At 38.7% G+C, this 27,531-nt stretch overlaps 1 protein-coding gene across 1 annotated transcript in view; it reads left to right on the top strand.

The window, feature by feature from the left end:
• CAMK1D (calcium/calmodulin dependent protein kinase ID) overlaps nt 1–27,531 on the top strand; it is a 478,963-nt gene that overhangs the window by 360,674 nt on the left and 90,758 nt on the right. Inside the window, exon 4 of the mRNA XM_027838808.1 lies at nt 26,212–26,350. Within this exon, the coding sequence (XP_027694609.1) occupies nt 26,212–26,350 (139 nt within the window). The remainder of the gene's footprint in view (nt 1–26,211; nt 26,351–27,531) is intronic.

Below are 27,531 nucleotides of genomic sequence, written 5' to 3'. Positions count from 1 at the left end.
GGCAATGGGGGTTAAGTGACTTGCCCAGGATCACACAGCTAGCTAGTAAGTGTCTGAGGCTGGATTTGAACTCAGGTCCTCCTGACTCCAGGGCCAGTTCTCTATCCACTGCACCACCCAGCTGCCCCCCAGATACAATTTAAAAAAAACCTTATAGTGACTGTCCCCAGTTTTTCCAAGGGAGAAGATAACATCCATTTCCTCCTTCAGAGTAATTTAGAGCACAAAAAGGCATTTCAACAGTAAAAGAAATTCCCACCCTTTGCCAAGGTCACTAACAATCTTTGCATGAGGCCCCAAAGAAGCATCATGTGTGTGTTAATCACTAAAGTATTTTTATTAGCCATACTCAGAAGATACAGTATGAAATTGACTTGCCTGAGTGGGACTGTGTCTTTTTTATTATATCCCCTTAAATCCATTGAAAGAGATTACAATAGCCTGGAAAGGTTGTGATCTAATCACTGAAGGAAGTCTCCAACTTGATTATATCACAGAACTATAAACTGTTTATTGGTTGGTGATTTAGGTTTTGTTTCTACTTTTATATACTTTTATGTCTCCTTCATTTAGTTCCTTTTATGATGGCAGAATATAGTTAGGAGAAAGAAAGAGGAAAGATCTAAAAAGAGTTGGATAGGCTAGACTTAGGACAAATTTAATAAGATGAAATTTAGCAGGGATAAATGTCAATTCTTTCTCTTAGGTTAAAAAAAACAACAACAAAACTTCATATCTCCAAGATGGGTGAAACATATTTAGGCAGTGGTTCATCTGAAAAAGATGTGATGATTGAGTGGACTATAAGAACAATATGAATCAACAATATAATATGGCAGCCCAAAGCACTAATGTGAAAAAAAGGCTAAATGAAAAGATGCATAGTGTGCAGGACTAGGGAGGAAACAGTCCTACTGTTCCCCACCTGGCATATGGTGTACATCTTGGGGTGCCACATTTTATCAGGTCTGTTCCTGAGTAGGTCAACCAGGATGATACAGTATCTCTGGATCATTTCAATTAATAGAGCTGAGAAAGGATTTCTGGAGGATATGGGACCTGAGCTAGCCTTCAAAGGGTAGATAGGGTTTGAAGCAGCAAAAGGAAGGAGGGGGATGTGAGAGTTAGGTAGAGAGTACAGTTTTAGGCTGTAAGGCTCCTGGAAAAGAGAAATTTTGGGTGTATGAGGGCTGCCTTCAAATATTGGAAGGGTTCTTTAGTGGGAAAAGGGTTAAGCTTGTCCCACTTAGCCTAAGAGGCCAGAACAGGGAGAAATGAGTCAGAGTTGTTGAGAAGATTGTATTTAACTACTTTGTATAGATTTATAGTTATTTATTAACTTTATATTTACACTGTATGTATTTTTATATGTACTTTTTATCTCCCCTTTAGAATGTAAGTTCATTGCAAGTACAGATTATTTCGTTCTTTGTATCTCCTTTGTATCTCCTGAGCCTAGCACGTTGCCTGTCACATTGGAGACTGATTGGATATATGATATAGTTTTGACATAATGAAGAATTCGCCCACAATTAGAGCTATCCAAAAAATGAGATAGACCCCCTTCTGATGGAGAGTTCCGCTTTACTTGGGTTCTTCAAGCAAGCAGATGTGATGGCAAGGGAACTTTTATTCAGATGTGTTTTAGAGTAGGGGGCATCTAAGGTCCCTTCCATTCCTGAGATTCTGCGAATCTGTGATTCTAGTTGCTTTTTTGTTTAGCAAAAATAATTTGCTTTCTGTGAAATGGTTGGGGGGGAAAGTGTTCCAAACATGACTGCATGGTAAATATGTTTTCCATAAACAACCATCACTCACTAGCATTAGTCAACCCAATTTTTATTCAATGCTGATAGAAGAGACAAAAACAACATGTACACACATATTAGAAAACCTTTCCAGAATGCCAGGGACAACCTCAACTTTTATTGGCTTGATTCTAAATGTCATTATTTTATTTTCCCTACACCATAAGAATATTCCGTTCCTTCCTAGTTACACACTGTACTGAACCATTAGTTTCAGCAGCAGAATACACAGAAAGGAAATCTTGTCCTCAGGAGAGGGATCTTAATTAGAAGGCAATCAGGCCACCAGATGGCTCCCTGATGTTTTTAAATCTCCACTTGGTTGAAATAAATTGACTTTCCCTGAAAATATTATCTGAGTAAATTTTCAATAATTCCCTGAAGCCTAAATGTGAAGTAGGTTCTCTGTATTTGTAAGCTTAATTTGTAGGCTCAGAGGGTGCAAGTCAAGGGGTTTTGTTTTATTTCTTTAATAATAATTTTTTTTCCAAAAGACCAAAAGAAAATCCCATAAATGAGTTAATAGACAAGGCTGCCAAAGTATATTTCACTACATGCAATAGGATTTGTCATCTCTGCTGTTTTTGTTTAAAATACGTATTTTCCTTCCAGGCTTGAACTGCCTGCTATCTTGTTCCTTACTTTTCCCTCCCCTACAGCTGCTCCATGCTAGCTGAATTCGTGCCCTTGGAGACTCATAATTGGGCCCAGCTCTGAAAAAAGACAGTAGTGGGTGTTCTGTTCTAGCGTGTTCGAGGCAGAACATTGAGATCAGAAAGCAGTCTATCATTCGGTCTTACCTACTTTAAACCCTAACACCATCGCTACAACCGCATCCTCCCTCCTTCTCTTCCTTCAATGCCCAACTCAATTCCCACACACTCCATAACGCCTTCCTTGACTACTTCAGCCAATACTATCCTCATCCTTAATGGGCTTTAGTCCACGGAGTTTAGCAACTAACTGCCCTCCAGTTGTTTAATATATGTTACATTCCTGATTGGATTATAAATTCCTTTGAGGTGGTTACTTTGTTTTATTAATTTTCTTCAGCCTTCTAATTGGTGCTGGACAAAACAAAATCCACTCCTTGAGGTTAGGAACCATTGTTTATGGGATGGGGCAAGGGGAGGGGGAATCATGATGGAAGCTTAAATCCAGACAGTAGGACCTCACAGCCAATCTAATCCATTCCATCCTCAGCGTACTGATAATGAAACTAAGACAAAGGAAGAAGGATGGCTTGACAGGGATGATCATACAGCTAATTAGTAGCAGAGTTTGAACTGGAGACCAAGTCTGCTGCTTCTAGGGACAAGACTCTTTTCATTACATCATTCTGTCTTGTAGTTCCATGAAATCTCAGTACGGTGCCTTATGCCAATAGATCCTCTTGTTAAAATTTTTATTTGTTATTGATTGATAGTAGATAGTCTAAATATTTATTGATAAATTGAACTCTATCAGACATAGTCACTTTGATCATAAGATCATAGATTTAGAGCTAGAAGGAGCCATCCAACCCCACCCCTTCATTTTATAGATGAGGAAAAAAGCCAAGTGGTTAAGTGAAGCATCATTGGTCACATAGCTAGTGTCAGAGACAGAATTTGATCCTAGGTCTTTCTGACTCAAAGTCCAGCACTCTCTCTATTGCACACACTTCACTACCACACAGTCATTAAAGTCTGTCTATCTAAAGGGCTAGTATGAATTGAATTTGTCTCAGAAGGGTTGCATTATAAGGTAGGCATAACAATAATAATAGCCACTACCAGAATTTGGGTCACTTGAGTACATGTCCATGCTTCTTTCTTTATGTCCCACTTGTATCTATAGGTGATCTAATGTACACACATACACTAGAAGGCCTAGTTTCCAGTCCCAGTTCCCATACTTATTAGCTAGAAAACCGTAGGCAAATCATGTAACCTTTCTGAGCTTCTGTTTTCTCATCTGTAAAATGGGAATAAGAAAACCTGCCCATCTCACAGGGTTTTGGTGAAGATCAAATGAAACAACATGTGTGAAAGTGTTTTCAAAATTCAAAAAGGGCTACTGAAATGTAAGGTGCCATTATCATCATCACCATTATTATTATACATTTTGAGGGTATTGATATATCTCTCTGACTTATCTCTGAAACAGGGAGGCTTCTTTAGATGTGAGAAAAAAATTACGTAAGGATAGTAATTGTGAAAAGAATTTAAATTCTCTTAAATTTAATTGTGATGTAATTGTGTAAATGCTTTTAAATTTAAATTAATAACCCAAATTCTAGCATATGTGTACATATATATATATATGGTTGGTTTGGGTTGTTTTTTTTTTCTTTTTGGAGGCAATCAGGGTTAAGTGACTTACCCAGGGTCACATAGCTTATACGTATCTGAGGCCAGATTTGAATTCAAGTCTTCCTGACTCTAGGCCCAATGCTCTATCTAATGAGCCACCTAGCTGCCTCCTTACTTGAAGGAAAACAAATAACAAATAAAGTTTTTAAAAATCTAGCTAAGATTAGCATACAAGATATGTCTCTACCTGCTCATTTTGCTCATAGACTATACACAGCTTAGTGGGATGGTTTTGTATATACACAGTGTTTACCTTCAAGTATATTCAAGGTCAAAACATTTTGTTGTATTTCTTCATATTTTTATCACTGGATATATACTCAAGATTACAAATTCTGTATGGTGCATGCTGTTTTAGTTAAATTACTATTTTTAACAAAAAATGGTTTAAGTATCCTATGTATTATAAATATTAAATAACCATTATCATGCTACCCCATTTCCCCTCCCCCAGACACAAATTTTATCTTCTAGGATTTTTATTTAAGTCACTTAGTTTATAATGATGAATTTAGAGACAGCCTTTTAGATTGGTTCTGTAAAAACAACACTCACCGTTCCCCCCCCATCTTCAGCCCACTTATTCTAAATACACCCAGAATGGTTTCTCTTAGCTGAATCTTTAAACTTTGAATTTGTCATAAGCGTTGCTTTGCCATTAAACAGTTGACTAGAATTTTCACTTGGTCTATAAAGTGGGACTGGTGACATTTTAATATTATAAAAGAAGTACTGCAGTCAAATAGAAAACAGACATACATACCAGGTTTTAATTTGATCCATCCCTGCTGTATACTTAAAGGAGAAATCTCCCTCAGACCATGTAATCATAGCTATTTAATCCATATCATGAGGATTAAATCCTGTATTTAGATATACATTTAAAATTTTTTTAAAGGAGTCATATTTCTAAACACTCTACCCTCCTTCCCATTTACCCATCTGGCTATTGGTAGACTTGTCTAGTTCAAACTGTTGTGTGGAATTTCTACCAAAAAATCATGGATGGATCAAAATGTGTGGATGGCCTGATTGCCTTGAATACAGTAAGAGTATCAACAGGATAGATAGTAATGGAGACCTTGAGCTTGGCTTCCGTTCCAGCTCCAGTCCTGGAAACTCAGAGATGGTTCACTGGGGTCATTCAATGAACCTGATGCTGTTTAGTTCTCTTTACCCGGAGGTGGTGACTTGGGAAAGTCACACCAGATATATGCTGGTCAGGACAGGGATTTCTGAAGAATAAATAAATTTCCTACCCAATGTTTTCCAGTCTGAGGCAAGACCATTCACTATCCCCAGGAAGAGTTTTCTGGCTACTATCTCTTACCTGGCTCTACTTGGTCAAACTTTCTTGTTATTCCCCAGGTTTGCTTCACTCTGTGTTGTTTCTGTGCCTTATATTCACCAGGGACTGCAATACTATTGAGTAACTGAATGACCGCACTCCCCAGATTACATTCCTACTATGACCCAAAAAGTCTACTTCACAGGCCATATCCAACAGAAATCTTTCTTAGCCTAATGAAAAAAAGTTTGAAATGTCTTCTTTGCTTCCTATGTTTCCTTATGTGTTTTTGTGCATTTATTTATGGTTTTGTTTGTATTCAATTGGAAGCCTTCTGTTCATATTCTCTATATGAATAGAGCTCTTAGTCTTATCATAAAAGGACGGGGGCAGAAACAGGGCAGAGATGACTAAAAGGAATCAGTAATGGAAACTCAAATAGCAAATACCATAGGTCCAACAGGGTTCAAAGTCCAGCTGGTCGACTAAGGCAGTTGCTGTGGGCATATACATGGAGGCAGGCATGGTCCTGGGCTCAAGAGATCAAAGTCAACAAGGGTGGCACTAATACATTTTTGGCTGATGCTTCTAGGTCTTGTTTTGTATTCATTGTTGAATGAGCTGGCCTTAGGTCCTTAGGTATTGGTGGTATCCAGGAGTAGGTCACAGGCCAGCAAATATGTCGTTTTTCTCATTGGAGGTAGGGCCAAAGGTGGTAGGACTATCTCGCTATTTCATATCTCCTCATATCTAGTAGGTGTTAGTTTGCTTTCTTGGCCATCAATGGAAATATTATCATTATCAAAATCTGCCACATGAGGAAATAGGAGAATATTCAGAAAAGGCTGCAAGATACATGGATTAAAATAACTAGCTTAGTCCCAAGAAGCAATTTGATTTTGATTTTTAGCTGCTAGCTTCATATGCAACTGAAAAGCTATATTTTTTGGAAATCATAGTATCTTTAGATATTTTTATATATGAAATATATTTAAAAGGTAAAAAAGGCCATGATCTCTTAAAGAAGTCAGATTTGAAAACATTTTTAACCTTCTTGGGGGTTACAGAGCCAAGTTAAAATGCAATATTTTTTTGGACAACCAGATTGTAAAATTTTGTTTAGTTAAATAAATCCTTCGAATGCTAATTAAACATTCATTAGAAAGAAGGAGCTAATTGGTCACAAGTTACTCTTAAATTGTCAAGGCTAAATAAAGTTCATCGAAATTGTAGAAAGACAGTTGTGGGTAGCGGTATTTTGCTATGGATTTGGTCGATCATATTTTCTTTCCAAGTTTTCTTCAGTTAACTTTAAACAGAAAGAGCCAAACAGCAGGAACTCTGCTGTTCTGTCTGCTGATAAAAGTTAAAAAAAAAAAAAAGGAACTGCTGGAGAAAACTATGTTCTAGGCTTCTTTAAGAAAAGGAATGAAGTAAAGGGGAGCCAAGGGAGCCTTCAAGCAAAGTAGTTTTGGGGGAGATTTTTGTTTTTATTTTTAAGTCTTAAAGGGAAGTTCAAGGAGATCTCTTCCGAGGTCAGAAAAGCTATCTTCCCAATGATCTGCTGACCTCAGAAGCTATCTATTCCAATGCCTTCCTTAGAAGAAATCTCCTCTGTATCAAGTGGTCATTCTAATTTCTGCTTGAAGAACTGCACTCATGGAGAGATCACTGTTTACTGAGGAGGTAGAGTTACTTTTTTACAGGTAAAAATGTCATTGGCTAGATTATGCACTAAATACATGAAGACATAAGGGTTTTTAAAAAATTATTTTGATGTAAGAAGTATGCTTCCTATACCCCTAATCACAATCCAATTAGTAAGAAACTCTCTGCCTTGATACCTGCATCAATTGATCGAGTATGTAAAATAAGTGCGGACAATTGAATGAATAAATCAAAAGACCACTTTTGTTTGTCCTTCGTCTTCCTGAGTCATCAAATGCCAGTGGCAGGACAAAAGTCAAGATGACTGAGATGCAGTGGATGACCTCCGCATCTTTACTGCCTGACCAAGCTCTAAGTGCTCCACAATACCTGCTTCAGCTGGCTTCATGGCCATTGGAACAAACTGTTCTCATCCACCCATTCCACCCGGGAAAGTCTTTTCATACTTGGGGTAGACATCCCCCTAACTTACCAACAGGTTTGTGGCCTATCGGTTACTCTCAACCTGGCTTAGCCATCTGCTGAGACAGTTTACTGGGGTGTGGCCACTGTGCATACTGCAGCTTCTTAGAGCCATAGGTAAGAGTTGAGTGAATTAGGTGGACATCAAAGGTGGATAGGCAACCCTGAAAAGGGCTCGGCAAGACCTCACAGAAAAGGTGCTGATCATCCTGAGCACCCACTACACACCCTATGGTGTAACAGTCAGGAAATGCATAAATACTATAATAAATAATTTCTGACCGCTGCTTAGTCTGGGTTCCCTTGGGCCCTGGTTGGCAAAATTTTCTAAAAATTGGGCAGGACAAAACTCCAGGCCTCTGAGGCAGTGGCCACGGTGGAAGGTCAGGAGTGGGCATTTGAGAACCAACCCCCCTTTTTTAATTATAAATTTTGCCTTTGGTTTTTACATTTTTATTTTTTTTATAATACAATGTTAAAAACATTTTCATTTAAAGTTTTAAGTTCCAAATTCTATCTCTGCCTCCCTCTCCCTTCTCCCCTCCCTGAGATGGTAAGCAATCAGATATAGGTTTACATGTGCAATTATATAAAACATTTCCATGTTAGTCATTTTTGTACAGGAAGATTAGAATAAAAGAAAAAAATGAAAGAAAGTGAAAAATAGCATGCTTTAGTCTATATTCAGTCAGTATCACTTCCTTCTCTGGAGGCAGATAGTATGCTTTATCATTAATCCTTTGGGATTGTCTTGGATTATTGTATTGTTGAGACTAGCTAAATCATTCACAGTTCTTCATCAAACAATATTGCTATTACTGTGTACAACCCAACCCTTCTTTATACCACAGCTCTTACTGAACCCAAAGACACACGACAAATACGGCACTCTACTTTGAAAAGGACCTGTGGTTTGCTTGTGGAAGTGGGCATGTGAAGGGTTATAGCTTCTTAGTAACTGTGAAGTGTACAATTTTCTGCATTCTTGATGTTTCTCTTAGGAGAAAATTGGATATAAGTAAATTCAAAATTCATATTCTACTCAAATTGTTTCCCAGTATGTTAATCACAAAACAAATGTGCGTTTTCAAAATAAGCATCATTGCATAACTGACTATATTTTTATAAATACCTATGATGCTGGTTCATTTCAGTGATAGTGACTGAAGCAATTAGATGACACAGTGGATAGAGCACTGGACCCTAGAGTCAGGAAAATCTGAGTTCAAATCCAGCCTTAGGTGCTAACTAGCCATGTGGCCTTGGGCAAGTCATTTTCATACATCCTATTGTGTGCCAGTACATTTGCAGTGGTAGTCACATCTGACATATTATTCTAGGTAGTTGGTAACTGTAGATCTTTTGAGGATACCAGTGAAATATATGCAAGCATTTGAATGCTGCTGTAATATGAACCAATCAGCATAGACCCTCCTATCAGCTCCTCTGCAGGGAGCAGGATTGTGATTCTCTGCAATTTGGACATCAGCCTTACATTGAAGTGTTTTAAATTGCTTAAAAATTAAAGCCATCATTAATCCTCTCTTAAGTAGTATGGATTATAACTGATAGCATACTGGGGGAATAAATAAAATGACTCTTTCTCTGTTAATTATTCCATCGCCATTATAGGAATGAAGCATGACCAGGGAATTTGCTTCTAAAAATCCTTAGAAGGACATGATCTCCTTGTGCCGTTGACTGCGGCATTAGTTGATAGAAATTGGTTCTTCTCATTGCCCTCAGAGCTTTTATATATTTGCTGTCGTTGTTTTTTTTTCCCCTGCAGAACTGTTTGCCTTGACTGATTAAGTCAATGACTATATCCATTTATTTGTTTCTCTATATTCTCTTGTTCAAATCTTTTATAAAACTTGTGCCTGAAGAAAATGGGAGAAAACGTTGTGGGCCTCAAGGGATAATCAACTCTCAGAAAGTAGCCCAAGTGGTGGGGCTATAACTAATATAACACATGAAGCAAAGGAAGAAAAAACCAAAGTCGTAGTTAAATATATTCCCAGAAGGGAAGAGTTTTTTTTTTTTTTTAATGCATGGAACTTTTTCTCACTTTCTTACTGGAGTTTTTAGTGCTTTTTAAAATGACACTATATGCAGAGTCAGGATGCATCCAACATTCTTGAACTAGTGGCAAGATGATGTATTCCCCTTTCTTACTATCTGCATTTCTGAGCCAGGAGGAACCTTGGAGATCTTTTAGAAAATCTCTTCCCTCCCTGCTTATGTCAGGAAACTCAGGCCCATTTATATAATGCAAGGCCATACAATTACCTAGAAGAAGATGAGTGCTCCCTACCCCCATACCACTACATACTTTCTGACATCAAACATGTGACCTTGGACTTGACTACTTTGAACTTCAGTTTTCTCATCTGTTTAAAATGAGATGATACTAATCATACTCTCTAACTCACAGGATATAATAGAATACATAGTGCTTTAAGGTTTGTAAAGCACTTTACAAATATGAACATTATATCGTTTGATCCTCACAATAACCCTAGGAAGTCAGTGCTGTTATTGTTCCCATTTTAAAAATGAGGAAACTGAGGCAGACAGAGGTTAAGTTACTTGCCCAGGGTCACACAGCTAGTAAATATCTAAAGGTGGATTTAAGCTCGGGTCTTCCTGATGCCAGGGCCAGAGGTCTCTATCTACTTTTCCACGTAGCTACCTCCCGTTAGAGTGTTTTTGTGGCTTCCTGCCAGGTAGGGAGAAGAGCATCCCACCTCTCTTTGGACATCTCTGAATGTAATCCCCCATGCTTTAAAGTCAGAAGGAGGAGAGCCAGCTGAGGGGCTGCTATGTCCCTCAGAGATCTGGCTCTGTAGCCAAGAAGGATTCTCAACTCAGTAATGTGTCACACATGGGCAGCAACCTACTCACTCCCTCCCTCATCTAAGCTTCCAAGTAGTCACCAAGAATGGGGACTGAGCATGCTTCAAAGGAGGTGGGGAAGGGCACCCAGAATGTACCTGCTGCGTACAAATAGTCCAGGAGTCTGGCTTTATTCAAGCTATTTGGTCACAGACTGGGAAACTGTCAGACAAGCTTAATGTGAACAAGGGATAGAGATTGTTTTTAGCGACAGTGGAATTGCTTTGGTCTATTATGGTCCCTTGACACTTGCAAACCTATGACTTCTGTTTTCTACTTCTTTTGCTTTGCTCCCATTCTGCCCCAAATATAAGAAATCATGGTATATTATTGCAGATAATCATAGTAATCACTAATACTGGTGTCAACTTCTGTTCTTGGCAGACCAGAGGGGTTTTCAATGCTGCCAGATGTACTTAAAACATGGCTTACTTCCTCATTTGGAAAGCTTACTTAAGGCCATACAAGCTGCTGTCTCCTTCCTGCTCTCAGCCCGTAATGATGTGAGTCTTTCCCTGAGCCCCTGCAACCAACAGGAGTCCAGAACTCTGGGCTCTGGCAAACTTGAGATTGTTTTGACAATTCTTAGGCTCAGTTTCATTTTCACTCTGGCTTTATATCACTCATGGGAGGCATTTCTCTGTTGTCAATGAGATGTCAGTAGCATTTTTAGGGATTGGCAATGATTATATCCTCTTCCCCCCAGCTCCACATTGCATGAATCATGTCCTCCCCGATGGAAAAGTTCTGCCCTCTTTATGCCTTCCTCTCTGTGTCCTCCCACAAGCAGTCACTTCAGTTGTAAGCTCCTTGGAGTGAGACATAGTGTCCGTTTTATTGACTCAATGCTCAGTCCAATGAAGAGAAAGTAAGGTTTGTGGCTAAATTCTTTACTGGCTTAATAGTCCCCCAGATAATTATGTTCTGTGTTTACAAAAATTGGGGGATGGATATTTGCAGGTATATGTAAATGAAGACATAATTATGGTACTTATGGGTGGAAGGGTAGTATGCCATAATGGATAGAGTGCCAGCCTGAGATTCAGGAAGATCCAAGGTTCAAGTCTTGCATCTGATACATACTGGCTCCATGACTCTGGGCCAGTCATTTAATTTCTCAGTCCTCTAGGCAATCTTTAAGGATGATAAGTGGTAGAGAAAGTGCCAGCCTACATTAGGAGAGGGATTTCCTCATGTGAGAGTTCCGTGTCAGTGAGATCACAAATCCAGTCCCTATCCCTACTCAGTATAAAATGGAAACTTAATCCATACTATTTGGTAATAATGATGTTTATTGGCATTTATAAAGTATATGGCAGGGTCAGATGACCAGACCTTAGCATCACTTGTTATGAAGGATATTTTTATTTAGGCTACCAGCTGAGGAGGTTGGCTTCTGAGCTGGTTCTTTCTAACTCTGAGATTCTGTGATTTAACCTTTCTGGAATCAGTTTTTCAAGAGTTTCTGGTGTAGAGAAATTCACACCCTAGGCTGAAGAGTGTGGCAGGTTTCTGTTTCCCAGTTCTCTTAATGAGAACCTGGGATATTTGGGTAAGTCATTCTCCATACCTTGACTGTTCCTTGTGAAGGGATGCCAGTTGCCTGGTACTGTCAAGGTGAGGACCAACATGAAGACCTAAAAGGATTTGGGGATCTTCTAGGAAATAATCCATGGGGTGAGTTGCATGAGGAAGCACAGACTGGTTTTGTTAGTCATTTAGAACAGCACCCTTGCTCCCTAGGACTGGTCACCTCGCCCTGCTCTTGGAATAGCAGGAGAGGAAGGCCATCAAATGTGGATTGAGAAAACTACATCCACTCCTCCCTGATTATGCTGTTACTTTTTCACCCCATGAGGGCACCACTTGGCTGCTCATCTAGCTCTGTATTTGTAGGTATAAAAGAACAAATGCGAAGATTGCCTCTCTCCCTTCTGTAGGTTTGGCCCCTCTGTTGCCAGAGCCCTGGCAGCAGGCTCTAGTTGCTGGGGGTGGGCAAAGAAGGATAAGCTGGTTTTGATTGAAATTCTCCAGTAGGTATGCTGAGGAATTGTTCAACAGAGCCAAATAACTGAGTAGTAATGCAGATAGCTTTTCTTTTCTGCAGTGATATCGGTGAGAGGGAGCAGAAAGTACAGCTTAAGTCTGCAGTGAGCTCAGGAAGCTGCCCTTTTGATCTGCAGAGGTCTTGGGGCAAGATGCTAGACGCCAAGGCTTCTGCAGAGCTTTCTGCTGGCCACTCCATGCAAGGGACATTATCATTTCATTAAAGAAGTTGGGATTTTCACACTTTTGGGTCTTTATTCTCTCTGGCCCGTCTTCCCCCTTTCCCCTTTAATTATAACTTCAACTCGTGCTCTGCATGTGCCCACTTCCACCCAACTATTCTTATTCTGTCATGCCCATATTTTATAGAGGAAAAGAACACAAATCTGAGCGTCCAAAGGCTGGAGGTCTAGTACAGACACGGTCATTAACTAACTATGTGATTTTGGCCATGTCACAGTCTTTCAAAGTAGTGTTTCTCAGCTACATGGCACAATGAATAGAGCACTGGATCTAGAATCGGGAAGTTCTGAGTTCAAATCTGCCCTCAAACATTTACTAGCTCTGTGACCATGGACACATCACTTAATCCTTGTCTGCCTCAGTTTCCTCAACTGTAAAATGGGAACAATAGCACCTACCTCCCCAGATTGTTGTGAGGATCAAATGAGATAATATTGATAAGGTGCCTAGCATACTACTTGGCACATAGTAGGTGCTAAATAAATGCTAGCTGTTATTATTATTATAAAATAGAACCAATTACAAGTGCACTGCCTATCTCATAGGATAGTTGTAAGGATTAAAAAAAAGAAGTGTTATGCATGTGAGAGAGCTTTGAAAAGCAAAAGAGCATGACAGCATAGGAATAAAAATGTTTTGGTTTTTTTCTCTAATGATTTTTCTAACTGGCAATGATACAATGGAAAGAGTATTGGATTTGGAAGACTTGGGTTCAACTCTGGCTCTGCCACTGTGGTGTGACCTTGGGCAAATCACATCTTCTCTAAGCCTCAGTTTCCTCATTTGTCAGATGAGTGGTTTGAATTAGATAGCCTTTAAGTTGCCATCCAGCTTTAAATCTATCATCTCTAGGAGAGTAAGAGGAATGATCCTTCTTTTTACTCCTGTATCAAGCTCCATAGGGTTTTACATCTCAAATCATTCAGACCATATTTGTGCCACTGTTCAATGGCTGAATGCTTTTAGTCTGGAAGTCCCCAAAGCTGCTGTGTTCTCATGCTGGAGCCATTCCAGTTGAGATGCTTTCAGGGGGCACTGAATAACTTCAGACTCACAAGCCAACATAGATGGGCATATTGGTCAATCTTTGATAGAGACCTCAGCCTGAAGCCCTCCTAGGATGGAGTTTGGGTTGTTTTTTTTTTTTTTTCTCAGAAAAAGCATTGACATTCATCAGAAGGGAAGCCAAGGTCATTGAGAAAACATACTGATGAAATTGCTCAAGAATTATAAGAAAGGAGGCAGAACTATTTTGAAGAAGCTTAAGGTAATTCGTAGCACCCAAAGCCCCTAAGGGAGGAGGCTTTCACAGATCAGCCTTGTGGCTTAGAGTCTCTCAACATGGGGATCACTCTCCAAAATTCTGCAGTACTAGTTGCTTTAAATAATTTAATCATTAAAATTGTATGCTTGTGCCCACAGGCTTTTCAGTAGAGGATGCAATTACATTAAATCTAAGAAATAAGTGGACTCTGATCATAGTTCACCTGACATTTTGGTTCCTTTTTGAGATCTCCCTTTCTTACAGATCTTTTTCCCTTCCACTTGATACTAGTGATAATAGCTAATTACAATCATACCTAGCATTTGTATAGGGCATTAAAGTTTACAGAGCACTTTATACGTATTACCTCATCTTATCCTCTCAGGTGGCATGTAAATACTATTATTATCTCCACTTCACAGATGAGAGAACTGAGTCAAACAGAGGTTAAACATCTTGCCCAGAGTTACACAGTTGGTTCAATGTCTGAGGTAGGATTTAAACTCATGTCTTCCTGACTCCAGGGACAGCTAGGTGGTGCAGTGGAAAGAGCACTGAACTTGGAATCAGGAAGACTCATCTTCCTGAGTTCAAATTTTATCTCAGCTGTGTGACCCTGGGCAAGTCACTTAACCCTCCTTTCCTCAGCTTCCTCATCTGTAAAGTAAGATGGAAAAAGAAATGGCAAACCACTCCAGTATCTCTAGATACTGGAGAAAACCCCACACAGGATCACAAAGAGTCAGACATGACTGAAATGCCTCAAGAACAACTTCCTGACTCCCAGTCTAAGTGTTCTTTCCCTGGCACCACCTGGCTACCTTCCTGCCCATCAGTCTACTCTATCCCCCTCCCTTCCAGCATTCCTGCCAGGTGAGTCTCTGTCCTATCTCTCCACAGGTATTCTGTAGCCTCATTCTACTGTCTCTTAGCCATTAGGGAAGAACTTCATTTGCAATTGTTCATCTAATTGCTGTCCTATGTCTCAACTCCTTCTGCCCCTCTACATCATACAAAGTAGCCAGCAGATGAGTCAAACCTGGAATATATTATCTGGATGATAAAGGAAATATTTTCTCTGGAAGTTTTTAGATAAGGTTAGGTGGTTAGCCAAAAGGATTTGGACAGGCTGAACAGTCTCACAACTAGGGAGTCTGGCTACACCGTCCTAACAGTTCCATCTAACACAGTTCGTAAGATCATACAGTTAGAGAAGGGGGCTGTGTTAGAGCTGCCTTGTGTTGATTCACAAGAGATAATTATTAAATTTTCAGTGTGAACATTTACATGTAGGCAACTAGTAAATGCTATAGATCAATGCTCGATTTATTGTTTTGTTGATTGGCACTGTTTGTACTATTCCCCCAATGGATAGTCCTCTAGTCTCTGTTTGTACTCTTCCAGTGATAGGGAACTCACCACGCCATGATATAATCTAATCCAATGTTGAATAGATCTAATTATTTGCACAATCTTCCTTCTACTGAGCTGAAATTGGCTCCCTTAGATTTCCATTTACTGGTCTTAGTTCTGCCTTCTAGGGTTACATAGCCCTCTTTTCTATGACAGTCCTTTGCATATTCATTCATGCTATTTTTTTTCCCTTCTAAAATATGTCCTCCCAGAAGTGGTCACAGTACTCTAGATGTAATCTATCTACATGTAATCTAAATCTCATGAACATGTAATAAATCATGTAATATAAAATCACACCAGCATTTGTTGGCATCTTGGAGACTTTCAGCCTCACCTGCTTCCCACCCCCAGCCCTTTTTGTCTTTTGGCAAGCTCCCTTGTATTCTCTAGTGTCGTATTTGGGTCTCATTTCCTCTTATACTGATTATACGTTACATACATGCTAGTATGCAGAGATTATTCCTAAGGTCTATCACCAAGAATTATACTTTCAATTTGATTCCCATAGCACACAGGGAATATACAAACATGTATCTGATAGTAGTCCTCAATAGGGATTCATTAGCTACACTCAATGTACCAGAGACAGGTAAGTGGTTCAGGTTGAGTATAAGAAGTTCAGGATAAACACAAGAAAGCACATACAAGAAATTATAAGGTCTGAACTGGCACTCGCACAGTTCCATTATTTTGTTTATGAAGTAAATCTCTTAAGTTGCTATATATCTACTTCTCCAAGTTTAGGGAATGCCACCCTCAAAATCTTCATCAGGTCTGTCAGGAAGGTTATATTCGAGTTCTTCCTGCTAACAAACATCCTGATTTTACTAAGTAGCTTTCCCAAGAATGGGTGATAGTGGTCTAACCTCATCTCCCATTTTGACAGTGCTCCTAGGCTGGTGGAGCAGGCTATATGCTGTATATATACATATATATATATATACACACACATATATATATACATATATATGTATATATATCTATATATACACATACATACACACACACACACACACACATATAAAATTTACCTGGATTTTAACAAGGTTTTGGACAAAATCTTCAAATCTATCCTGCATTAAAGTAGGCCCCTGATAAATGCTTACTGAATTGAATGCAGTTAAATTGAGGAAGCAAAGAATTTCTTCACAGTCAGAGCTATCCCCAGGTGGAGTGAGCTGCCTCAGAGGCAGTGAGCTTCTTCTCCTCACTGTGGGTTGACAGAGAAGGCTGAATGACCATTTCTTGGGGATGTGGAAAAGGGGACTTTTTAGACAAGAATGGGTAGAAAATACTGATCCAGGTCCCTTCTAAGTCTCGAATTCTGTGGTTCTGTGAGTTAGGAAAGAAGCCAAATAGAAGAAACTTTTTAAATAAGTTTTGTTTTAGTCCTTGAACTAAATTAACAAATTGTGGCAAGATAGATACCCATCAGGGACCTGCTTTAATGAACAGATAAAAATAAGATGTAATTAGAATATTAATCATCATTATGTAAATAGATTCTTTGAGAATACTTAAGACCAGTTTGTTCTCTTAAATCGATTAAGTCTACTTAATCTTGATTATGCTAAACATTTTCTTGTTGCTCAGCCTGCATTTCTGAATAGTAATTATTTTCATAATCACCTGTATTAATACGTGCTTGCTCATCAGATTTGCAGATGATACCAAGTTAGGAAGGACATCTAACGTACTAGATGACAGACTCAGAATCCGAAAGGTTCTTGACAGGCTAGAGCATTGCACTGAATCAAATAAGGTGAAGTTCAGTAGGAATAAATGTAAAATCTTGCCCTTGAGTATAAAAAATCAACTTCACAAGCATAAGATGGAAAAGGCATTAGACAGCAGTCATTCCGAAAACATTGGAAGTTTTTCGTGGATTTCAAGCTCAAGATGAATTGGCACTGTGCATATAGTTTCCAGAAAGAGGGAGGCAATGGTTCCATTGTACGGTATCATGATCAGACCTCCCCTGTAATGTTCTGTGCAGTTCTGGCCTTAAGAAGGATGCCAGTTAGCTGGAGAGTGTCTTCACTGAGGCAACCAGATGGATAAAAAACCTGAAGAAGACATAATATGGAAATCAGGTGAAGGAATTGGGCATGTTTAGCCTGGAAAAGAGAAAATGGGGAGGAAGTGTGTGAACATGATATCTGTCTTCAAGTATTTAAAGGGCTGTCACCTACATGGAAGATGAATTAGAGACAAATTTAGGCTTGGTTTCAAAAAAAAGCTTTCTAATAATCAGAACTGCCCAAGAGTATATATGTATGTATGTGTGTATACATTTATACTTACATATATATCATATTTGCACACATATGTATATTGTTGAAAGTACACCTATCCCTATATGAACATACTACATGTGTATTCATGTGCACATATACATTTATACATATATGTATGCATGTGCATTTATGTTCACATATATTATACATGGGTGTATGTATATACATTTTTCTATATTATGTATATACAATATACAATGTTTCCTCCAGGAATATGTTCCTCAATCTTAGGCAGGACCCCACCCAACTAGGGAGACTGTTTAGAGGATAAACAGAATCCAATCTAGGTGAATTCCAGCCCTAAAACATTAAGCTTATGCCCTTGCACCCTTTCATTAGAATTTAGGGTGACCCTGCTCATGAAGGAGAAAATCAACCAGAGTGGTCTGGGTAGAGATGGATTCCCCTGTCCAAACTGCTGGAGGTGGCTGAGTCTCATGATCAAGCCATATTCTCAGCAGGAGGAGCTAAAGGCTTTCAGCTGATTTCTTTTCCTCATTTGAAAGTCCACCCCCTCATTAATTATTCACCAATCAGGGTTGACTTTCATCTGTCAGGGGTACCCTCTTTTCCAAAGGTATTTAACCATTCAGGAATTTCCATGGTTTTGTCTTTGGTTACCTAGAGAAACCACTGACCCTCAATGTATTTATTATTGGCTAGCTTAATTAATAAATTGATTATTGATTACCTAGAAATTTTGTCTCTTGGGCTTTTCATTTGTCTCAGCTCATAAGCACCCTATTTTACAGTTGAAGATACTGAGGCAGTCAAATGTTAAATGACTTGCCCAGGTTGCACAGTTACAAGTGTCTCAGACACTTCCTAGCTGTGTGACCCTGGACAAGTCACTTAACCCTGTCTGCCTCAGTTTCCACATCTGTAAAATGAGCTGGAGAAGGAAATGGCAAACCACTCCAGTATCTTTGCCAAGAAAACCCCAAATGGGGTCAAGAGTGAGACATAACTGAAACGAATGAACAATAACAACAAGTATCTGAGGCTGGATTTGAACTCAGGTCCACTGCACCATTTGGCTGCCTCTAGTTTTAACCTCTGTAGCCTCGTAAAACAAATTCAACCTCTATTCCATGTGAAAACATTTCTTATAAGGTTCTTAAAACTAGCTATTCTGCCCTCTCCTCCTAAGCCTTCTTTTTTCCATGTCAAAAAACCCTAGTTCTTCAAGTGATGGATTGGTTTTGAGTCCCTCTGTCATCCTAATGACCCTTTTCAGGAATCAGTCCATCTTGTCAATGATTTTTCTAAAATGTGCTGCCCAGAACTGAACACAATGCCCATATGTGGTCTGGCCAAAGCAGAGAGGACAGAGGTGATGCTGTACCTCATTACTGTGTTCAATGAAAAGATTTATGTTTGTTCTCCTTAATAAAATTTCAGTATAATTTTTTAAATTATGAACTGATTGAAACTTGGAAATATCTTAAGACTATGTTTTTGAATCTCTTAAAATTATTAAAATGGATTTAAAGAACAGGAAAAATACTAAGTATATGGGTTACATGAAACCAACCCTTAAATTCTCTGGCATTCTGAAAGAGAGCTCTTGGAGAAATATAAGTGCCCTAAGTCAAAGGCTAAGAGAATGAACCTGCTCGTGGATGGAAATTTAAGCAAATGGGTGAGAGAGCTTTGCATAAAACACCAGCTTTGCTCAGGAAAGCCATTGTGCCATTGTGCTGAACTTGGTTCAAGTGGGAGGAAGATGCTTTCAGTTCTGGGAATTGGGGGGGGGGGGGCCAGTCTGGAAGGGACTAGGAGAAAGCAAAAGAAAACGAATGCTTTCCCTAAGCCATATTCTAAGTAATAGCTGGGTTTTTGAGGGGGGCAGTGATGTTTAGACCTATAATTTCATCATTGTAGGAAATGTTTGATGCAAAAGTGTTCCTCCACTTAGGCAGGTCAGGAATTCATCTCTGCATTATATAGAGAAATGCCTGGGTCCGAGAAAAGATAAGTGACTTGTCCATGGTCAAATTAGTATGTCAGGTGGGGCTTTTGAATCTGTGTGTTCCTAACTCCAAGGCTGACCCTTTATATACTGTGTATATAAAAACCCATATCCACCCTTATGTATACTGCGCATTGTGTGTGTGTGTGTGTGTGTGTGTGTGTGTGTGTGCGTGTGCTCTGTACCCCAAAGATATCATAAAGGGAAAAGGACCCACATATACAAAAATATTTATAGCAGCTCTTTTTGTGGTGGCAAAGAATTGGAAATTGAGGAAATGTCCATCAATTGGGGAATGGCTGAACAAGTTGTGGTATATGAATGTAATGGAATACTATTGTACTATAAGAAATGATGAGCAGGCAGATTTCAGAAAAACCTGGAAAGACTTGGATGAACTGACGCTGACTGAAGTGAGCAGAACCAGAAGAATATTGTACACAGTAATAGCGGCATTGTGCTATGATTAACTATGGAAGACTTAGCTCTTCTCAGCAGTACAATGATCTAAGACAATGCCAAAAGACTCATGATGGAAAATGCTATCCATATTCAGAGAAAGAATTATGGAGTCTGAATGAAGATCGAAGCATACTAATTTCACTTTTTTTGTTATTGTTTTTTTCTTTCTTGTGGTTTTTCCCTTTCGTTCCTACTCTTCTTTCATAAGATGACTAATGTGGAAATATATTTAACATGATTGTACATGTATAACCTATATCAGATTCCTTGCTGTATTGGGGGAGGTGAGAGGGGAGGCAGGGAGGGAGAAAAATTTGGAACTCAAAATTTTACAAAAATGAATTTTGAAAATTATCTTTACATGTAATTGGGACAAAAATAAAATATTATTAAGGGAAAAACATTCTCTGGTTCAGATCATTTTACACATTAACATTAATATTGTAATGATGATCACTGTGAAAGACTTAGCTATTACCTATTCTGATCAATACAATAAGCCAAGACAATTCCAAAGGACTCATGATAAAAAAAATGCTATCCACCTCCAGAGAGAGAACTGATTAACTCTGAGTGCAGATTGAAACATAATTTTTTCACTTTATTTTTCTTTCTTTCTTTTTGTTGGGGTGGGGGAGAGGATATGGCTAATATGGAAATATGTTTTGCATGATTTTACATATATAATTAATATACTGCTTGACTTCTCAATGGGTGAGGGAGGGGAAAGAAGGAGAATTTGGAACTCAAAATTTTTAAAAAAGAATGTTAAAAATAAATAACAATTTTTTTAAAAAAAGAAAAAAGTCTTTGGTTAATTGAAACACAAATGTATGCATCCCAGATTTTCCATATTCATGTAGACTAATATTAAGTTATACTCAAAAAGTCCCCAAAAAACTTACATGCCTTCTAGCTGAGAGTACCAAGACACCATTCAGAATGAAAACATTATATATTCTATATAATAGGGTATGTATTGTATCCTATCCCTCCTAATGGATAGTAAGCAGAAAGTTAATCCATATATCAGAGAAAGGTAAGGATTCTAGCTAAGTATAATTCAAAAAATCTTTGTACCTTTGAACATAGCAATCAATACCCAATTCCAAAGTGATTTCAAGAGTAGGAGAATTTCCCTCCTCTCTTTCACCTTCTTTCTCATTCTTGCTGTCATTGTTCATCTTTCATTTTTGTAGAGAACCAAAGCCATCATGAGGGTGACATCTTGACTTGCACCTGAATTAGATTTAAGTGAGGCAGAGCTGTGCCAAGTCATCAGCCTCACTCTCTCCTCATTCTTCCTTAGCTCCTGTATTTCCTTTTCTCAAAGCATCTTCAGTATCAGAGAATGGTGGAAAGAGTGCCAAGTTTGGAGTTAGACCACTAGGACTTGAATCTTGGCTTTGCTACTCATTCTTTGTGTGACCTTGGGCAGGTCACCTAACTAAATGTGGGGATGGGTGCTGGGAAAGTATGGAGCATGGTATAAGGCCAATGGGAGGAAGGGTATAGGTGGCATAGAGGGCAGGACAAGGACCTGAGCAGAAGCCTTATTCCTTAGTTCTCCTTCATCTTAGATCCTTCTTTCCAATTTATTGGGCACATATCTTGTCTGTACATAATAGTTTACATGTTGTCTCCTTCATTAGACTGTGAGCTCCTTCAGAGCAGGGACTGATTTTATATTTGTTTGCTTGTTTTTCTTCCCCAGGACTTAGCGCAGAGCCTAGCACAAGAAGGCATTTAATAAATACTAGTTTACTGACTGAGCAGTCAAGCAAACAGCAGGAGAACCTTAGGGAGAGAGAGAGGTGCCCCTCCCAAAATGGGGAAAGGATGAATGCAGCAAATAAGCTAAAAGCTAACTTGGCCAGCTTCATGGTTTTACCCAAAGCAGTTCCCCATGTCACCAACAACTGCCTCATAGGGTATCTGTTGTACCTTAATCCAGTTTCAGGGTAATCTGGAGTTTTGGAAACATCTGGATATTAGACTGCTTTTGTCAGGACTCTGGATAAAGGAGAGGTGGGAGGGACAAAAAACTCTGTGCCCACTGTTAACAGATACCCTAACCCTACTTTAAAACAGAGATACTTAACCTTTTTTATGTCATAGACCCCCCGCCCCTCCAACTTTGCGATCTGGTGAAACCTATCGATGTCTAGTCAGAGTAATTTTTTTAAAAAGACAATTGAAGAAGAGAAGATGATGAAAATAAAAATGTATTCTCTTCAAATCCAACTTCACAAAACTCTCTAAAATCTATCTATAGTCCTTTTGGGGGGTCCACAACCCCCAGGTTAAGATTCACTGTTTTAGGAAATGGACATTTAAAATAACCCAAGTCTATGAAGTAGCAAAGATCGTTATTTTCTGTCTTTTCTCATTTGCTTTTTACTTTTTAAATCATTTATCATTTCCATCACAACAATAATATGCCTCCTACCCATTTTCCCATCTTCTGTGGAAAGTGATTTCATCTCATTACCCACTCAGAATATTGCTTAGAATGACTAAATGCTGAACTACCTAGTGATCAGATATTGAAAGAGTCTCCAGCCCCTAGGTATTTTTATGGCAGCAATCATTTATTTCTCCCTTCATTAGCTTTTTTTTTTCAAAACAAGGTTTTAATGTGTTATTTATTACCCATTAATTTACCATGACTTGCAGAAAATGCATCCATTAATGTTTTTGTCTGTGTTACTCCTAAGGAAAATCTTTTATTTTACCTATTAGGACAGTTTCAGCTATTTACAAGCAATTTTGTAGCTTCAGTAACTCAATGAAATCTCTTTCATTTTGTTTCATAGAAAGTTTGGACTTAAAAATTACTAATAATGTGAATGTGTTCCTCTTTTTTTATCTTTGTCCAGGATGGCTAAGTGGTTTGAAAGAGGTGCAATTTTTGTTTTGTTTTTGCCAAAATATTCTCAAGACAAAGCACATTGTTATTATTTGTTTTCTACTTTAGATTTTATAGTTGCCTCAGTTCTTAATATGCAAAAGTCATGTTAAGATACTCTCTTACCTATATTATCCAATGATTCTCCATCCCTCTTCTCACTTTATTTCTTTTAAAAAATATTTTATTTTCCCCCAATTATACAATGCAATTTAAAATTTTTTTTTGGTGAGGCAATTGGGGTTAAGTGACTTGCCCAGAGTCACACAGCTAGTGAGTGTTATGTGTCTGAGGCTGGATTTGAACTCAGGTCCTCCTGACTCCAGGGCGGGTGCTCTCTTCACTACACCACCTAGATGCCTCTAATTTTTTTTAAATTTTGAGTTCCAAATTCTAATCCTCCCTCCTTGCTCTCCCATCTCCCTGAGATGGTAAGCAATCAGATATAGGTTATACATGTACAGTCATGTAAAACATTTCCATATTAGTCATTTTGTATAAGAAGACTTGAACAACAACAAAATAAAATTAAAGAAACTGAAAAAAAATAGTTTGTTTTGGTCTGTATTTAGACAATATCAGTCCTTTCTCTAGAGGCAGATAGCACGTTTCATCATTAGTCCTTTGGGATTGTCTTGGATCATTGTATTGCTGAGATTAGCCACATCATTCATTGAATATTTTTGTTACCGTGTACAATGTTCTCCTGTTTCTACTCACTTCAGTCTGCATCAGTTCATGTAAGTCTTTACAGGTTTTTCTGAAATCATCCTGCTTGTTATTTCTTATAGCACAATAATATTCCATTACATTCACATACTACAACTTGTTCTGCCATTCTTCAATTGATGGGCATCCCTTTGATTTCCAATTCTTAGCCACCACAAAGAGAGCTGCTATAAATATTTTTGTACAAATAGGTCCTTTCCCTCCTTTTTTTTCATGTCTTTGGGATACAAACCTAGCAGTGGTATTGCTAGATTAAAGAATATGGACAGTTTTAATAAGCCCTTTGGGTATAGTTCCAAATTGCTCTCCAGAATGGTTGGATCGGTTCACAACTCTACCAACAGTCCTCACTTTATTTCCAAAACCAGTTATTAAGCTCTTAAGCCCCTGCCTTCAGGAGGTTATACTCTAGTAACAGGTATACAACATAAACATAAAATTCTATAATTGGTACAAAGGATTATGGAAGCTCAAGGAAATAAAATAGTCTAACTGAAGGGATCAGTATGTGAAAAAAGTGGCATTTGAACTGGACATTAAAGATGGGGCAAAATTCCAACTTTCTAGACCCACAAAGAGTTCAGTATTGTCACATTTCTGTGTATACATGTTGTCTCCTTGAGAGCAAGACTTTTTTTTTATTCCCAGCACCCTGCCTGGCACATAGTAAATGCTTAATAAATATTGTTGATTGACTGTTTTCCCCATCAAAATTATTGTGTGTATTTATTTATCTGTGTATATGGTATATCTTTGAGAGAAGGTTTGATTTTTTTTTTCCGGCGAGGCAGTCGGGGCTAAGTGACTTGCCCAAGGTCACACAGCTAGTAAGTATCAAGTGTCTGAGGCCAAATTTGACCTCAGGTCCTCCTGACTCCAAGGCCAGAGCTTTATCCGCTGTGCCACCTAGCTGCCTGAGCGCCACCTAGCTGCCCTGATAGTTTGATTTTTGCTTTGTATCTACAGCACCTAACACTGTGCCTTGAATAAAATCAGCAATAATCAATGTTTTTTAAACCTAATTTAGATGAACAGAACTGAAAACAAAGAAAAATGGGCAAGATTTCAAAAGACAGAGGATGTGGTTCAGGGGTGAAAAGAATACTTTGGCATAGGAAATGGCATGAACAAAGATATGGAAGACAATGAGCGTGCCTACGAGATGCAGCTGGTGGGCAATGGATAGAGGATGGGGCCCTGGAGTAGGGAAGACCTGAGTTCCCAATTCAGCCTCAGACATTTGCTAGCCATGGAACCCTGGGCAAGTCACTTAACCTCTATCTGCCTCATTCTCCTCAACTGTAAAATGGTGATAATAATAGCACCAACCTCCCAGGGTGATAGTAAAGATCAAATAAAATAATATTTGTAAAAAGCATTCAGCACAGTGTCTGGCATATAGTAGGCATCATAAAAAATACTTATTCTGCTTCCACCTTTCCCAAGAGATGACAAGTAGTCCAGTTTGGCTACAGCATGGCAGATTGCAATAGGGAGCAGGGAAGACTTTGAACACCACTTGCTAATGTGTGGGGATTTTTTTATTTTATTTTTATGTTTTGTTTTTAAGTTACATACATTTCCAGATTACTCCCAATGTGTGAGAGGTCTCTTGTAAAAAAAAATTTTTAAAAAGGAAAACAGTTAAGAAAAACTAATAATATAGTGACCTCATCTGAAAGAAGTGTAACATTTCTCTTCTGTAGCATCTCCTCCCATCTCTCTCTTATAAAAAAATTAACAAATCTATTTTCTCTCCCTTGCACCTCCACTCCTTTGGGAAAAAAAAGAAAAATGAATTTTTGTAATAAATATGCAGTCAGGCAAAACAAATTCCCTCAATGGCTCTGTGTGTGTGTGTGTGTATATGTACCCATAAACATGCATGCATACATATATATACACACATAAACATGCATGCATACATACATACACACACACACACACACACACACACACACACACACACACACACACACACACACATATATATATATATACCAAAATATGTCTCATCCTGAACCCTCAATGCATCCCCTCTCTGTAATAGGTAGCATGTTTTCTCATCCGGTATCATGAGGGGTCATGATATTGCTTGTAATTTTACATCTATATGATTTGCCCTCCAAATAAGGTAATGGAAAAGGCAAAACGACAATTCATAGACTGGGCTGAATCACAGAATGTATTTTAGTTTTCACTCCTTTTATTTGGAAATCCATGCCCTGTGTCCCAGAAACCCTGACCTATAAAAGCTTAGATACAATAGGAGAATGATCTGAAAAAAACAGATGCACGTTGGAAATGATACTTAGATCTTATATCTATGGTTTCCCCCACTCCCAGCAAAAATCAGCAGGAACTTTCATGTGGCCTTTTTGCTCTGTGGTATTTTACAGTGTATCCGGAGGAGAGCTTTTTGATCGAATAGTAGAGAAAGGATTTTACACGGAAAAAGATGCCAGTACTCTAATCCGCCAGGTCTTGGATGCAGTCTACTATCTCCACAGGATGGGAATCGTACATAGGGACCTCAAGGTAAGGTCATCATTTCCTGGCATGTCCCTTCCATTCTACAGTACATTGTAAAATGAAATGGTTCTCAGTGGAGGGATGGGACTTTTTCAAGGTGGCAAACGACAGAATGAAAGCTATAAGCTTATAAGCTATAACCGCTTGCTGTTTCATGAGAAGTAATTCCCATTTCTCTTAATTGGCTCAGTGGTAAAATGTCACACCACTTATCTTGTAATTAACATATTCATATTGTATGTGAACACCATACTCTACATAGTTGTAGATTTTTAAGGCCAGTATAGTCAGTTAACTCACATTATTAAGCATCTACTATGTGCCAGGCAGAGGTAGCTAGGTGACCCAGTGGACAGAGCACTGGAGTCAGGAACACCTGAGTTCAAATTCGGCCTCAGACACATACTAGCTGTGTGACCATGGGCAAGTCACTTAACCACTGTTTGCCTTAATCCACTAGAGACGGAAATGGCAAACCACAACAGTATCATTGCCAAGAAAAACCCATGGACAACATTAGTGTTCTATGGTCCATGGAGTCACAAAGAGTCAGATATAACTAAACAACAACAATGCACCAGGCACCGTGTTAAGTACTGAGAATACAAAGAAAGGTAAAAGACAGTGCCTGCTCTCAAAGACCTTACATTCTAGTGGACTGAATATTAAATTTTTTATTTATTTATAATTTATTTATTCTAATGTATGGAGCTCCTGAAGAGGAAACTACTTCTTCAATCAGTGCAAGTCAGCACTGGTTCTGTAATTTATAGTCATAGAATTGCCTGGGGACCCTGGGAGGTTACATAATTGGCCCAGAGTGAAAGAGCTGGGATGTGTCAGAGGCAGGACATGAACCAGGTCTTACATTATGCCACACCATCTCTTATAAACATAAGATCATAGTATCATAGGTGTAGAGCTGGAAGGGACTTTGTAAGTTGAATCCAATAATCCCATTTTACAGATGCAAACAAGACCCAGGGACATTAATTTACCTAGGGTCAGATTTTATGTAGCCAACAAAATCAAATTTTAAGAGGTACACTGAGGTTGTGTCAAAGGCAGGAAATTGTGGCAGTCTTTAGTTTTTCAGGGCTCTGAGGGAATGTACGTTCTCCGTGTACATTATGTCTCTGTCTCTGCTGTCTCTCATTATCCTTCCATGACCCTTCCCTTATTGACTG

The sequence above is a fragment of the Vombatus ursinus genome, unplaced genomic scaffold (genome assembly GCF_900497805.2).
Source record: "Vombatus ursinus unplaced genomic scaffold, bare-nosed wombat genome assembly UNPS02014830.1, whole genome shotgun sequence".
NCBI classification, from domain to species: domain Eukaryota; kingdom Metazoa; phylum Chordata; class Mammalia; order Diprotodontia; family Vombatidae; genus Vombatus; species Vombatus ursinus.
This window is presented reverse-complemented; position numbering and strand designations above follow the sequence as displayed.